The sequence below is a fragment of the Oncorhynchus nerka genome, linkage group LG21 (assembly GCF_034236695.1).
Source record: "Oncorhynchus nerka isolate Pitt River linkage group LG21, Oner_Uvic_2.0, whole genome shotgun sequence".
Classification (NCBI taxonomy): domain Eukaryota; kingdom Metazoa; phylum Chordata; class Actinopteri; order Salmoniformes; family Salmonidae; genus Oncorhynchus; species Oncorhynchus nerka.
In genome coordinates this window covers 24,720,989-24,737,532 of record NC_088416.1, presented here as the reverse complement: position 1 = coordinate 24,737,532, position 16,544 = coordinate 24,720,989, and the positions used below count along the sequence as shown (strand labels likewise).

The window sequence follows — 16,544 nt, the reverse complement described above, 5'->3', positions numbered from 1 at the left end:
TTGAGTCATGAATTTGGAGTGATACAGCAATGTGAAACTTGTTTTTTTAATTAAAAAAGAAAATGTGCTCATTAAAAGATGAACGGAAACAAAAAAATCAAAGTTATTTTAAAAAGCTAAATGGATAAAAACGCATCAATGTATTTCTATGTTACACATTTGCTCATGACGTATAGCTTAAACTCTGTTCTATTTACAGAGTTAATTCATACTGTTGTTTAAACGTGTATTGATAGGTAAAAGGCCATATAATCTTCTGTACTAATGTAGGTGTATTGTGTATGTACAGTACAGTACAGGTATGTATTTGTGTTCTGTGTATGCATACACTTTGACATGGAGTGTGTACAGCCATCTCAGTGGAGCTGGGGTTGTTGTTCAGGTGTCTTGACGCTGTGCTGGTCTCCGTCCATCTGTTGCTCTGAACGGTGAGTTCCTCAGGTCTGGGACAAAGCACATAGACACAACCACTGGGACTTAGCAAGGGATATCGATCTCCGAATGTACCGGGGGAAAAGTGTGGTAACGCTTTATGATTTACATCCATATGAAGCATTCATTTATTTATTATAGTGCCTTGTAGCCCACTTATAATGTGTTTATGGCATTGACTCGACGCGTTCTTAACTCTGTTTTATAGATCAAACTGCAATGTAAGACTATAGTGCATAATGTATTCTATCCGTAGTGGTTTGTCATACCTGTGATGATGTCCTCCAGGGCCCCATCCTTCACCTGAGGCTTCACCTGCCTCTTCTTCAGCTCCGCTATCAGGTCCATCTTGGGCATCATGGGAGACTGGCAGGGGTCAAAGGGTAAAGCTGACACACTGGCATATGTAGTATGGACCACACTAGAATGACTAGTCACTGGTCGGTCGGTCATAAGGGAAGCTACAAAACGACAGTACTCCACCTCCTTTTATAACTGGCTGCATGGAATGTAGAGACTGTGGTGGATTGAGTTGGTATGGGTCTATAGTCTGTTGTCCTACCTTGTGTCCTGCAGCCTCTTTCTTTCTAGGGGAGGGAGACTCTGCTTGGTTCTCACTGCTCTGGGCCTCCAGTCTCTTCTTCTGTTCATTATCCTTCTCTGCTTGCTGTGTGGGACACACACACAAAAGCAGGTCATTAGAGGTTCGACGCAGCCGTTTAATCTCAATATCAAATCATTTCTGAGCAACAATTCGGCACCTTACTGTGATTATTTTACCATTTGAATTGAAAACAAAACAAATTACTTCTTAGCTCAATGCTATTTCTCAAGCAAGAATTTTGCTAGGACTGTCTAGACGTGGTCTGAAAGAGGGCCCTAATTGGAGGAGCCTAATAGGAGGAATGTGTAACATGAAAACTATCTGTTATTGGCAGAGAGGAGGGCAAACGTTCTTTGTTATTGGTCTATTAACTTACCAGGTGGTCCAAAAACCCCACCCCACCCAGCCAAACAGCTCTTACACTAAAAGTGCATTGATATAATTTTCACAATATTATTCATACCTCATAGTGTGGAAAATATATATAAAACAGGGAAATCACATTTGACTGCACTGCCCCTTTAACAAACATGCATATCAATACAAAATGCAGGCGCGATAGACACAAGTTAAACGTAATGAGCTATTTCATTCATCCTTTCCCATTACGGGGGCACCACCTCACCTTATAGGCCTTCATGAAGCGGACAAACGGAGGGAAAAACATGGAGGGTTGTGTGGTCTTGGGGTTCTCTCCAAAATACTCCACCACCGAGCCATACGCCTCCTAGCGGAGGAGGTGCGAGAGGAAGAGGAGGAGAGATGATGCTCACACTAAAATATGCATTGAACATCTTCTGTGGAATTATGTGTGTTGGAGGTGTCTATTAAGTTCAAATGTTATGTGATCCCAACCTGAGCGGTCTTGCTGTCTTTGAGTAATGAGTCCAGTAATTCACTGTTTGTCTTGACAAAGTCCTTCAGCACGGTGTTGTCTTCCTGCACCAGGAACTCCTTCTTGGTCACTTCCATTCCCCTCTCCAGAGAGCGAATACCCTGAAGAATACTGTCCAGAGACACTGAAACACAGGAGAGAAACAGGGCGTCAGTTATTCTCACTATGAAGGGCTGCATTGTTTCCAAGCTGCGTGTGCGTGTGTGTGTGTGTGTGTGTGTGTGTGTGTGTGTGTGTGTGTGTGTGTGTGTGTGTGTGTGTGTGTGCGCGTGCAACCGTTGATTGCATTCCCGCACCTAGGCCAGCCTTGTCCACAAATTGCAGCTCAGTGTGGAAGTTGTTGAGTTCAGGGTATTTCTCCTGGACGATGCTGGAGATGAAGTGTAGCAGGGTCTGGGAGCGGTCTGTAGACTTGGTGTCCAGCAGCTGACAGGACAGAGACAAAGAGAGGCACAGATGGAGTCATCTCCCAAAGATGGACTGGCCTGCCTATCAAGACACCACAGCGCCCTCAACAGCCCAAAACCTTGCTTTAGCTAATAGCGACTTATTTATCGCTATAGAGTTTAAGCCATACTATTTCAGCCAGTTAATCTCTACCTTAGTGATGGTTCTCACAATTTTGCCTCAAGAGCAGAGGGGTACTCACCAGGTCCAGACTCTGCAGGCGGAACCCATAGGCTGCACCCCTCTTACTGCTGTTCATGTAGTTCCCAAAGGCTAGGATGATCTGGAGAGGAGGAGCCAGATGCAGAATGTGTTACATAGACAGTGCAGGCCTGTTTAAAGAGGCTCTCTGATTGGAGGTTAGCAGTGACGGACAGGGATGCCCTCCACTCACCTCTAACATCTTCTTCAGCTTGGCCGAGGACTTAATGGACATGGATGCTGCGATCATGGAGTCCAGTTGCTGTTGGTGAGATTATGAATGACAATTGTACCAGATTCTGAAGAAAGTCATTGTCGTACAGATGCAATTTCATTGTCTGTCCTGAGCAACCGACTCACCGGCTGCAGACGTTTGACGCTCTCGGGGAAGTTGCCCATGAAGGTGAGGGTGCTGATTCGCTGGGCCAGACGGGGGATCTTCCCAAAGCGCATCATGAAGCGGTCCTCCTCTGCCAGATCATCCAGCGGACGGCCCTCCTTCTCGTAGTTCTGGAGGAGCTTCAGCTCGTAGTCTGACGGGACAAACCTCTCCAGCAGCTCCAGGAAGTCCAGCCCCAACGCCTGCTGGTCATACCTGGAGAGGAGGAGGGAGGGAGGGAGGGAGGTAAGATGGTAAGGAAGGGACAAAAGAAGAGTGTGGGATGAGGAGAAAGAGAATGAAGGGATTAACGAGAACAAAAAAGGCATAAAGAAATTAAATGAGTGAGAGAAATATGTTTACTAAGGAAAGGAACAGAATAGGAGCAGATATAGTTCCATACGTCTCGATAGCTGTGCAGATGTCTGCGGGGCTCCTGCCTCCCTTGCGTAGCGTGATGGCCAGGTTCTTGGCCTTGTTGCCCTCGATCAGGTTGACCTTGCTGGGGGCCTTCTGGGCCACCTTGACCTTAAGAGTGGACAGAGCTGCAGGAGGACCCTGGGCCTTGGTCTTAAACTGCTCCTCAAACGCCTCCATATTCAGCTCCTGACACAACACGCATAGAGATGGTTAGAGAGGGAGGAAGGGGGAGGGGAGGGAGAGGAGGAAGAGATATAAAGAGAGAGAGAGAGATGAGTAAAAATAGGAAGAGGGGAGGAAAGTGGGGGTCAGAGGGAAGGTGAGAGAAGGGAGAATGGAAGAGTAGAGTTCAGTCAGCACTAGTATCTGTGTGAAGGTTTGGTCTTACCCCTAAGACCTGCTCGTCGTCCAACTCGTGGAAGACCGTGCCAGTCACCTGGTTGGGCTTCAGTGCCTGCCAGTTGAGCAAAGGCATCCGGAACTTAGTCTGGATGGGTTTCCTGCTTTTACCTCCTGAGAGAAAGAGAGCGAGAGTAGGAGAGAGGATCAATCACAGTTGTCAATCGCCAGTGCACTCATTTCACCCTTCAGCAAATTGGACGTATACAAATTCATCAGATTGACTGACAATCTGATTAGCATAGAGCTCTCTCCTATTTGACCTCTCACACCCTAATCTCTTTAATCTCTCCTCTACTTTCATGATCTCCCCTCTCATCTTCTAATCTCTGCTGTAGACCGCTACTGGAGCGGAATAGGTGGAATGGTATCAAATACATCAAGCACATGGTTTCCACATGTTTGATGCCATTCCATTCGCTCCGTTCCAGCCATTATCATGAGCCGTCCTCCCCTCAGCAGCCGCCACTGATATACACATGTAACTGCTTCCACACAGGTGTGGTTCCTGAGTGAATTAAGCAATTAACTTCATATTATGCTTAGGGTCATGTATAGAAATGATGGGCAGGCGATTATTTTGGCTCCCATTGCTATGCCCCCATACAATGACAATGCCCCTATCCACAGGGCACGAATGGTCACTGAATGGTTTGATGAACAATGCAAATCATATGCCATGGCGTTTCAGTCACCACATCTCAACCCAATTGAACACTTATGGGAGATTGTGTAGTGGCTCCTATGACAGCATTTTCCACCATCATCAACAAAATACAAAATTATGGAATTTCAGGTGGAAGAATGGTGTCGCATCCCTCAAATAGAGTTCCAGACACTTGTAAAATCTATACCAAGGTGCATTGAAGCTAGTTATGGCTCTATTAAGACACTTTATGTTGGTGTTTCCTTTATTTTGGCAGTTACATATACATCTCCAATGGAAACAGTTAAGAGTCCCCTTACCGGCTTGGCTGTCTCCAGAAGGTGGGGCTCCGGGTGGAGGCGGAGGTCCTGCACCGGGTGGAGGAGGAGGTGGGGGCGGACCTCCCCCGGGAGGAGGGGGAGGTGGGCCACCGGAGCCATGCGGGGGAGGAGGAGGATGAGGAGGGGGAGGTGGGCCACCGGAGCCAGGCAGGGGAGGAGGAGGAGGAGGAGGTGGAGGGGGTGGGGGAGCAGGTCCACCAGGCCCAGGAGGCGGGGGGGGAGGAGGAGGGGGGACAGCAGAGATGGCTGAGGAGGGAGTGGCATCGGGGATGTCTGGGCCAGGGGCAGTGGGTCCCGTGGAGCTGAGCCGGGGCTCAGAGGCTGGGGCGGGTGCGTACTCGATGATGGTGACAGGCACCACCTGGAGGTCTAGGGCCCCAGAGGGGGTGCGTCCCAGGCGGATCAGCCCTCGCTCCTGCAGCTCCTGCACCTTGAGTTCTAGCTCAGAGGAGGGCTGGCTTAGACGTTCTCTGTCCCGCTCCCTCTCCTGGCTCATCTCCCTTTCCCTCTCTCTTTGCTGCAGAGAACTGACCTGGGAACAGGAGTCCCGCAGGCTCTCCTGTCAGTCGCACACACAAAGGCAAGGAAAAGTTATCATCACACAATCACACACCTTTCTGTCTGATACACTATATTGTAAACAGTCCACAGTTCATTGTACAGTGCAGACCTTGAGCAGCTCTGCCTCCTTGGTGACTTGGAGGAGCTGTTTCTCCAGTTCAGCCATCCTCTCTGCAGACTGGCTCTCAATCTCCTCTAGCCTGGCACTCAGCTACAAAAACACAACACGACACGACACAACATGCCAACACAACATTCGGAGGTCACAGACAGAGTCATAGAGTAATTGCTGGCCTTTTTTAGACGTGTGATTTGAATGAACGAGACTGTGTGTGTACAGTATGTATCACTGACCTGTGAGTTGTGCTCCTGCAGTTCGTCCACATGCTCCAGTACGCCACCCCTGTTCTCTGCATCCTCCAGCAGAGCCCCCACATCAAACACGTTGTCCAGGTAGGCCTGAATCTGAACCTGCAGCTTCTCACTCTCCGTCAGCTTCAGAGACTGACACACACACACACACACACGACCATCGTTATCATGACGGTTTCATTTCAGTTTGAAGGAGTTGGTTTTGCGGTTGTGACGGTTCCATTTCCAACAATGAGACGAGAAGGATGAATGGAGCGTTTACCTCTAGGTACTGGTCCAGTCCGTGGTGAGTGAACTCATATTGCAGGTGCACACGGAAGTTCATATTCTCCACCGAATGCACCACAATGTTAATGAACTGCATGCAGGCCACCTGGCGAGAGGGATCATCATATTTGATCTTTGACCTTTCAGAACTACATTGTGAGTCAAACGCAAACACATCAGCCAGGAGACTTAAAGCCGTTGTGTGTCTACCTACCATGAAGTCAATGTTGCTGTCATCGTTGCTAAAGTACTCCATCAGTTTCTCAAAGCGGTTCTTCTCTCCGCTCACCTGAGTGAAAGGGCATGGGGAAGACGTTCCTTGTTTCAGTAACACAGTCAGGCACTTCAACAGATGTACACAGGAGTGTGTACGTTTTGGTACCGTGTGTGTTTGTATTCATAGAAAGCTGATCAAATTTGTCCACTTCTGCTTTGAACACATCCAACATTAAATCTATTATTAGTCGCGATGGTCACCAATGTGGAAAGTCTATATCGACATCAGTGGAATTCTTTCAGACTACATTTCAGTCATTTAAAGGGGCCCTTCAGTTTGGTGAGGACTGGTTGCACACTCCCAACATGATGTCTTCGTGTGAGTGTGTGTTTTAGAGTTCTAAGTGTGCTTGGTGAGACTGAGACAGGGTTGTGGCGTGTATCAGTCGTGAGATTACTTAGAAGAGAAAAATCTTGGTCCTGAGAAGACACAAATGAGTAGGCTAAGGTGAGATGATACAGTACATATTGGTAAAGTAAAGTCTGCTATAGTGTGGCTAAGTTTCCCTTCACCTCCTTGAGGTTGTCGAAGGCGGCGAGAATGATGTCATGACCGCCCCTCACAAGACACACAGCAGCCAACAGCTCCAACACCAGGGCTTTGGTTCTGTAGAGACCAAGAATATAATACCACATCACACACACATCACACACACATGCACAAGCATGCACACACACTTCACACATCATCACACACACAGGTGTTCATACCTGGGGTTCTTGTTGTTGAGACTGAGAGTGATCTCGTTGACACAGCGTGGGTGAGTCATAACTTGGTTGAAGCCCGACTGAAAAAGTGATAATCAACGTTGGAATTTCACAATTTCACACTCCATGTCACAGTCATGCCCACACACCACACACACACACCTGGTAGTTCATGATGGCACGCAGACACATGATGCACACATGGACGTCGTCCCTCTGACTGGCCGAGAGTCGAGAGTTCTTCTGAGTTTTCCTACTCTGGGCCAGAGAGGTTATTCTGCTTAGGAGATGTTGAGAGGATGGAGGAGATGGTGGTCACTGGTCAGAAGGTTCCACTTTTCAGTAGAATATTTTTGGTGAGATTTATCCTGTGGTCTGTAAGGCTTGCTGGGTTGAGACTCGGGTCTCATAACGGCTGATAGTTCTTACCGTACGGTCAGGGCGCGGGCTGCTCTGGTCATGCCATGTGTAGGGGAGCTTCCTGCACTCTTATTCAGGTCCTCCATGGACCTCTCCACTGGCTTCCCTCTCTCTGACAGTGTTCCCCCATTCTCAGCACCCTCCAGGTCAAACCTATAGACACATTCCCAAATACACAAACATATAGTCACGTATACATAATCAAACATTACATCTACAGTACCAGTCAAATGTTTGGATACACCTACTCATTCAATGGGTTTTCTTTCAACTATTTTCTCCATTGCAGAATAATGGTGAAGACATCATAACTAGGAAATAACACATATGGAAACATGTAGTAACCAAACAAGTGTTGAACGCCCTTTGCCTTGATGACAACTTTCACACTCTTGGCATTCTCTCAACCAGCTTCATGAGGTAGTCACCTGGAATGCATTTCAATTAACAGGTGTGCCTTGTTAAAAGTCCATTTGTGGATTTTCTTTCCTTCTTAATGCATTTGAGCCAATCAGTTGTGTTGTGACAAGGTAGGGGTGGTATACTGAAGATAGCCCTATTTGGTAAAAGACCAAGTCCATATGGCAAGAACAGCTCCAGCATTACTTTAAGACGTGAAGGTCAGTCAATGCAGAACATTTCAACAACTTTGAAAGTATCTTCAAGTGCAGTCTCAAAAACCATCATGTGCTATGATGAAATTGTCTATCATGAGGACCGCCGCAGGAAAGGAAGACCCAGAGTTACCTCTGCTGCAGAGGATACGTTCATTAGAGTTATCTGCACCTCAGATTGCAGCCCAAATAAATGCTTCACAGAGTTCAAGTAACAGACACATCTCAACATCAACTGTTCAGAGGAGACTGAGTGAATCAGGCCTTCATGGTCGAATTGCTGCAAAGAAACCACTACTAAAGGACACCAATAAGAAGAAGAGAGTTGATTGGCCCAAGAAACATGAGCAATGGACATTAGACCGGTGGAAATCTGTCCTTTGGTCTGATGAGTCCAAATATGAGATTATTGTGAGACACAGAGTAGGTTAAAGGATGATCTCTGCATGTGTGGTTCCTATCGTGAAGCATGGAGGAGGTGTGATGGTGTGGGGGTGCTTTGCTGGTGACACTGTCTGTGATGTATTTAGAATTCAAGGCACATTTGACTAGCATGGCTACCACAGCATTCTGAAGCAATATGCCATCCCATCTGGTTTGCGCTTAGTGGGACTATCATTTGTTTTTCAACAAGACAATGATCCAACACACCTCCAGGCTGTGTAAGGGCTAATTGACCAAAAAGGAGAGTGATGGTGCTGCATCAGATGACCTGGCATCCACAATCACCCGACCTCAACCCAATTGAGATGGTTTTGGATGAGTAGGACCGTAGAGTGAAGGAAAAGCAGCCAACAAGTGCTCAGCATACGTATGTGGGAACTCCTTCAAGACTGTTGGAAAAGCATTCCTGGTGAAGATGGTTGAGAGAATGCCCAGAGTCTGCAAAGCTGTCATCAAGTTAAAGGGTGGTTACTTTGAATAATATAAAATATATTTTGATTGGTTTAACACTTTTTTGGTTACTACATGATTCCAGAAGTGTTATTTCATAGTTGTGATGTCTTCACTATTATTCTACAATGTAGAAAATTGTAAAAAAATAAATAAAAACCCTTGAATGAGTAGGTGTGTCCAAGCTTTTGACTGGAACTGTATGTCTCATTGATATTGTACGGGATTCTGTTAAGACAGAAGGGGAGGCTGCAAGGGATACTCACAAAGCGTCACACTGGGCGTAGGACAGGTAATCCACCAATACATCCAAACCCTGGTTCTCCTCATTCAGAAACTCCTGGGCCCAGCTATATAGAGAGAAAGAGAATTAGAACACGATACTACTTTAAGGACACTTGAGTCAGTCATACTGACTGATGGGATAACTGTGGGACCAGTCCTGGTCAAACCGAACATAGCAGGCGTAAAAGAAACACCTGAAACTAGATTCCCTACATACTGGTCTTGATGAGAAGAAGAAGAAAAAAACTGTCAGGGGAAGTTCTCATCTGCACTGTTCAACCAATCCAGTAAATGTGGAGGAGGAGTTAAGATGGAGTGTCTCCTTATTAAAGTCCAAAAGCAGAAGTTGCATCACAGGCTCTCTTTCCATTTCCCCTGAAAACCAGAACATCTGGTTGTTAGGGGACTTGGTAGAGGCTAATCCTGGTCCAGTCACTCACCCAATATGATTAGTGCGGAGGGAGATCTCCAGCTCTCTCAATACCTGGGTGGACTCCTGGACCCGCCTCTTGAACTAAAATAGGCCAAAACCATACAGAGAAGCTCTATGAATGAAGGAGATGCACAAAGACTAGAAGCTCTAGAAATGTGAGAGGGGGGGACTGTACACCCACCCTGCGGGTCACTCCTCCTTGGTCCTGATAGAAGCTCTTGATCTTGGTCAGATAGGTAGAGGGAGGGTTCTTCACTTGGAACCGCTCCTGACCACACAGAATGGAGGGAGGAAGGAGAAGGGGATGAGAGGAGGAGGGTGAGTAAAGAAGACAAATGAGACAGTCAAACACAACGAGCACCGCAAACCACTCTGTTACCATGCCAACCTGCTGATGGGAAACATGCTTACCACAGGAACCCATCAGAGGTGTAGTGTTTTGCTAGAAGACTATATGACCTTTTTGCACTCTAACCCACATTACATATTGGCAACCGGACACCAGCAATACACATGTATTTTTCTTCACGGTTATGTCCGTATGCTGTGTTTTTACAACACTTAATCTCAGATACAATCAGGGGTTACTCTTTATTTTAACGGTCTGTAATAAACCATTTATAAGGCATTTACAAAAATATTGCACACCATTTATGGTTAGGGTTAGGTATTGGTTAGTGCTCGCTTTAGATTTGGGACTGCAAACATACTTTACTTATGATTAGTAAATGGCTTATAAATGTGGGAGTAATGATTAATAAATCGTTTATTACGGACCACTGAAATAAGGCGTTACCCAATCATGTAGAACTGTGTATGTACTAGTGCATGAACCAATCACCCCATGTAAGGCTCCCAACAAGACGTCATGTTCTTACCTGATCACAGATCAGCTCCCACTTCTTGTCATTGTCATACTGACTCAACAGCTTCAGCTTGTCTGGAGGCAAGTTCATATAGCTCTGAGAATAGAATAAGGTGCACTTCAAAAACCTACATCAATAATGACATGACTGTTACTGTGACTACAACTGGGGCCTTTGGGGATCTTGCATTTAAATGAACTCAGAGCGGTCTACAACGGCATGTTACTCAATAGACTTCAATTAAGCAGTGCCTGCATAATAATATCCTCTTCAATAATATTGTCTTGAAAAAATATTTCATTTCTTTCTTCACTACCAACCAGCCAACGCTCTTGTGCACATTGTCATAACGCTTCCTGTTCATGCCATGCTGTTCAAATGTGATCAGAAACCACAGATGTCCCCACCAGAGGTATTAGTGAACGCTATCATCATCCTACACCACGGAGGTGACTCACTGTTTACATGTATTGCTAGTAACTAATGGAAACCATCTGTGAGCATGTATCACATCTAGTCATGAGCATTTTCAAACACATACAGATAATGCTCCTCCATTCATCATGGAACGTAGCGGGCCTATACAGTAGCCGTTTAGCCATGACCTGTTTGAGTGAGTTGCAGGTGGATTTAACCTGATTGATTCAACAGTTACTCGTCTCTATGACAAGTGAGCCACCTGGCCCTTTCTACAAGAAAATATGGTGTGTTTATATCACGAGAAGTTGATTTAACTCTGTCATGCCTTTTGATTAACATGGGAAAATACAATCGATTTTTTTTAAGCATCATTCTCATGTGACACGTCACACACAATAACCCCGTAGATGTTGCCGGCCAAACTAACCGCTAATGAACGTTGTTTATTTAAGGCATCTAAGACGAGCGATGTTTTAGTCGAGGCAGTCTTGGTCCTACTAAGAAAGGGTGTGGACTGTGGTTAGATGTGCAGAATTGAATCTTCTCAAGCAACAGTTTGTGGCTTCCTCTTAACACGTTAACAAACCCCTGTGGTTTGACATGTTAGTGTGGGCATTGCTGGGGACATAGCTATAGGGTTTGGGTGGGGTACAGTATGGGAGGGACCGATGGTGGATTTTGAAAGACAAAGACTAGCAACAGAAAACCAAATGTAGACAATGTGTATGTGAATATGCGCTGTACATACACATGAGGTTACTCATACACACACATACCCACTCAGAAAGACATATACTCTTATGTGCGCATGGTTTGTACACATGTACGCATGCGCACACACACATCTATATTTTTGAGTATGTGTCGTTCCATTTGAGGCCGGTTGGATGTACTGCCAAATTCTGTAAAAAGACGTTGGAGGCAGCTTATGGTAGAGAAATGAACGTTCAATTCTCTGGCAACAGCTCTGTTGGACATTCCTGCAGGCAGCATGCAAATTGTACCCTCCCTCAAAACTTGTGGCATTGTTGTGTGACAAAACGGCACATTTTAGTTTGGCCTTTTGTTGTCCCCAACACAAGGTGCACCTGTGTAATGACCACTCTGTTTAATCAGCTTCTTGATATGCTACATCTGTCAGGTGGATGGATTATCTTGGCAAAGGAGAAATGTTCACTAACTGCTTGCAATCCAACTTCTTACAACTTTTGTTAAATCCAGCAACATAAAGGGGATCTCTATTGCTGACAGAGATATTATCATCAGTCAACATGCAGATGACACCACCCTTTTTTGAAAGATGCTGACCAGATTCCTAGAGCATTCGATGTGATAAATATTTTTACAAAAGCATCCGGTCTTTGCCTAAACCTTAATAAGTGTGAATTGTTTGCTGTTAAAGACAGTGTGATACCTTCTATATGCAATATTCCAGTCAAGGAAGAAGTAACATACCTTGAGATTACCGCTGTCTAAGGATCAACAGGAAAGATGCTTATTTAATTTCATATTATGGAAAAAACTTAAAGAAGTTGAACCATTGGTTGCAGAGGGATGTATTCTTGAAAGGTTGAGTATTGCTTTCTAAAGCAGAAGGTATCTCCAGACTTACTTATGCAGCCCAGTCCCTACATCTTGACAACAAAATAGGTAAAGTGGTTGACCAGACAGATGCTTTTCAACTTCGTCTGGAAAAATCATACACATTATATTAGGAAATCTGTCGTTATGAACTCATGAATATGGTGGTGTCAATTTTTTTTGATGTTCCTACTTTGAATAATACTGATAAATTGGGCTAAACATTTCTTAAAGAATTCTTAAGGAACTTCATCCCTCATTATATCTTCTCTTCTTTGGTGGCTTCAATTTTATGTTATTTTGTAACTATAACATTGATAAGATTCCTACAAAATTAATATTCTTAGCATGGTTTATATATAAACATGATTTTTCCCTGCATAGGTATTTCATTTGGAACAATAAGGATATTTTGTATAGAAACAAGTATTTATTTTTTAAGAACTGGTTTAATGATCATATCCTGCTGGTGAGTCAACTTTTTTTAATGCAGAAGGATCGTTACTCAATTAAGAGGAATTTCTATCTCGTTACAATATCCCTGTTACACATAGAGAGTTCGCCATAGTCTTTGATGCTATTCCATCTGCAACTCTCATGTTATTTTGAGGTGGAACCAGACGTCACCTTCTTGACCTTCCCTCGCTTAGTACAGTTGACTCTCCAATAGGAGAAATATGTTTCTCTCCTTGCTCCCTCAGAACAACAGATCTATACGTGCCTTATTTCAAAGGGATATTGTATCTATTCCTTATGTTATCAGCTGTTAGAGAAGCTTACCAATCACCGTACCTGTACACAGCCAATCTGTAAATAGCACACCCAACTACCTCATCCCCATAGTATTACTTACCCTCTTGCTCTTTTGCACCCCAGTATCTCTACTTGCATATCATCATCATCATCATCATCATATGCACATCTATCACGCCAGTGTTAATGCTAAATTGTAATTGTAATTATTTCACCTCTATGGCCTATTTATTGCCCTACCTCCCTACTCTTCTACATTTGCACACACTGTACATATATATTTCTATTGTGTTATTGACTGTACGTTTGTTTATGTGTAACTCTGATAAAGCAAAGCAGTGCGACACAAAGAACAACACAGAGTTACACATGGAATATACAAACGTACAGTCAATAACACAATAGAAAAAGTCTATATACAGTGTGTGCAAATGGCGTGAGGAGGTAAGGCAATAAATAGGCCATAGTAGCGAAGTAATTACAATTTAGCAAATTAACACTGGAGTGATAGATGTGCAGATGATGATGTGCAAGTCGAGATACTGGTGTGCAAAAGAGCAAAAAAGTTAATAAAAACAAGTATCAGTCATAATACCCATAAAACCTATCAGTCAAACAAGGAAATGGTTCCAATTGTTTTTCTACCATACATTTTTCCCATAAGGGATTTTAGAAGCACTTAAAATAAGGGCTGTGTTTTGTGTAGGCTTACCCTGCCTTGACATTTTGATAAGCATGTAAATCTCTCTAGGACAAGGTGACTTTAATCAATAAATTTGCCTGCATTTATCCCCCCCCCCCCCAATGATTTATTTGTTAATGCTAATTAGCTGCTAATTTGGCTATCCTACAGATATACAAATGCCATGATGATCTGGACAAGACCACAAATTGAGGAAATGATAAGAATCTCTGGATTAACTATCTAACGTTAGCTACAATTTAATATTAATAAATTGGCTACATTTCTTTAAATTGATAATTACGTGAATGGTTTTGTGCAAGTTTTAAATTGACACCATACCTGTTAGCAAAGGTGTCAGCTAGAGATGACGTGCAGGAGCTTGCAGGGATTTGCAGTCTTGCATGATGTCTACTTTGATGCTAATTAGCATTTTCTAATCTGACCATAAATAGAGCCGAATATATTGATAAAAGTCACCTTGTCCGAGAGAGATATTTACATGGATATCAAAACGTCACGCCAGGGTAAGCCTACACAAAACACAGCCCTTATTTTAAAATGTTTCTAAAATTCCCTATGAGAAAAATGAATTATGGAAAAAAGATTGGAACCATTTTGCTGTTTGACCGCTAGGTTTTATGGGTATTATGACACTTCCGCTGTGGGGATCTATTTAGAACACGAGGGGAAGTCCTGTTCTCAGTTTCAACAGGTTGTTCCATTCTTACTGTCACCCTGAGCCCGGACATTACTCTCAAAAATGAAAAATGCTTACTTTTTTACCTAATATCTCCTCTCACACATTGCCACGTACCTAAACACATCTGCTTGTGTGAGTGCTATAAGTGCCGTATAAGGTCCGTTTGAAATCTAGACTAGAGAAGGTAGCATTTTCCTTTAATGCATGTAGACTGTCTGCAGTGTGATAACTGTTAGCTAATATGTGTGTGGTACTGACACACACTGTCCTTTCTACCGGCCTGCTCTTTCAGAGCATGACCTGACTTCCTCTTTCTTTCAGACATAAAAGTAAAAGAAGGTGAAGGGGTATGCATGGAAAGATAGTTTTACTGCCATGATGTCACATGTCTTTCGTGTGTCTCCGTATCTAGTGCCTAATATGTTTAGCATCACATTTATCAGAGGTTTATCTAAATGCGTGATTTCAAACTGCTTGCGCTACTCATGATTGACTGTTTCTACAGATAAGGCCTTGTTCCCCTGAGATGTCCTGCTTCTTCTGTAAAAAACAACCATGCTTCTAGTGTTGGATTGATAGCGTTATGTTGTTCTCCATATGTGTTAACTGATGGGAAATGGCATGTTGAAATATTTGAGAAACATTTGCCTTCCTGTCTTAGTCTTGTGGTCTCTCTCGTGCAAAATCTATTGCTCAATCCAGCACTGTGCCTTTATGGTGTCTCCGGTTCATCTAAGAGGGAGGGCGGCAGTCGAAGGTCTATGAGATCATTTGAACACAGGCTGAGCAGAGAGGCCGATTTCAAAATATCTAAAAGAGGATGTGAGCTTTTGGATGGGATTGAGGCCAACAAAATGTCAGCTCTCTTTACTAACATGACTGGCTGCAGTGAGAGAGACGGCATTGTTTTCTAACAGGAACCAGAATTACCTTGACAGAATAATTCAAATGTGAAGCTGAATGTATTTTCTCTCAGACATCTGGCACCGGTGCATATTTAAGTGAGTGATTTCACCTGTTCCATTTGACATCGGTGCAGTACATACAGTAGGTGTGTGATGCGTCTAAAGTCCTGTGTGATGTGTCTGCGTTTCTGCGTGTTGGTATGCATGATGTTTCCCCCCTCCTGTCCTGCCACTCACCAGAACCACACTGAAGCGCTCCTCCAGCTCGTCCTCTGGGGGCACGGGCAGCTTGGGGGGAGCAGACTGCTTCTTCTGCAGGGTCGGGGTGGGGTCACTCAGGCCCGTTCCTGACCCCACAGAGTGCTTGGCCTCCCTGCCATCGGCCTGCTCTATTCCCCCCGCCGCATTCCCCATCACCAACCTGAACAGGTAATCCAGGGGAAAGGTTAAAAAAACACTCTTTTTAACTGGATGTGCTATTAGACCTGACTCGAAAACAGACTCCAACTCCGATGTCTGCAAACCTGTCCACACTGAGAAAAAGTAGCTAGTTAGTTCCAATGTAGGGCAGTCCAATGAAGTTCCAAAAAAAGAAAAGAGAAGGTGAATAAAAACAGGTCTTGGAGTCCTTGGCCCTTCAATGTCTCTGGGAGATTAGGCAGGTGGATGGAACAGCCACTGGCCTACTGCAATTGTCTTGGTCCTGAGGTGAGGATCTTTGATGGAGCAACATCTTTCCTCCCAATCCCGTATCTCTTCCACTGTCCTCACTCTCTGCTGGATAACAGGTGTTACTAGGAGAAGGGGAAAAAAATCGGACCAACTTGAAACCTGAAAAGTGGCGCCTTGTAGAAGCGAGATGTTGTTTTTAACTAATTAACTGTTCATAGTTCCTACAACGAGCTCAGCACAGGCAGGCAGGGCACGGGTGTTACAGGAAGGAGAGGGGAGTTTGACGCAGTCGCTGCAGCAGAGGCAGAAACCGCATAACCAGAAAAAGCAGAAGAATAACTTCCTGCTGTGTGTGAGAGAAGCAAAAC

At 44.4% G+C, this 16,544-nt stretch overlaps 1 protein-coding gene across 1 annotated transcript; it reads right to left on the bottom strand.

The window, feature by feature from the left end:
- Positions 1-30: 30 nt before the first annotated feature.
- LOC115104154 (formin-like protein 1) lies at positions 31-16,453 on the bottom strand. The gene is made up of 25 exons (XM_065006462.1): positions 15,742-16,453; positions 10,473-10,556; positions 9,776-9,862; positions 9,602-9,675; positions 9,143-9,226; positions 7,378-7,521; positions 7,111-7,225; positions 6,952-7,028; positions 6,754-6,847; positions 6,179-6,253; positions 5,960-6,070; positions 5,680-5,829; positions 5,435-5,536; positions 4,744-5,323; positions 3,767-3,891; positions 3,362-3,564; positions 2,940-3,174; positions 2,773-2,841; positions 2,581-2,661; positions 2,228-2,357; positions 1,892-2,055; positions 1,662-1,763; positions 995-1,099; positions 702-798; positions 31-443 (listed from the first exon to the last, which is right to left on the bottom strand). The coding sequence occupies exons 1-25, from the start codon at positions 15,916-15,918 to the stop codon at positions 379-381; spliced, it is 3,330 nt and encodes a 1,109-aa protein (XP_064862534.1). The 5' UTR covers positions 15,919-16,453; the 3' UTR covers positions 31-378.
- Between the last annotated feature and the right edge of the window lie 91 nt (positions 16,454-16,544).

Excerpts from the sequence above, each read along its gene's own strand:
- LOC115104154 (XM_065006462.1), bottom strand. The coding sequence starts at position 15,918 with ATGGGGAATGCGGCGGGGGGAATAGAGCAGGCCGATGGCAGGGAGGCC. Across the intron at positions 1,764-1,891 it reads AAGACAGCAAGACCGCTCAG|GAGGCGTATGGCTCGGTGGT; the intron begins GTTGGGATCACA and ends CTCCTCCGCTAG. Across the intron at positions 1,100-1,661 it reads GCTTCATGAAGGCCTATAAG|CAAGCAGAGAAGGATAATGA; the intron begins GTGAGGTGGTGC and ends TGTCCCACACAG.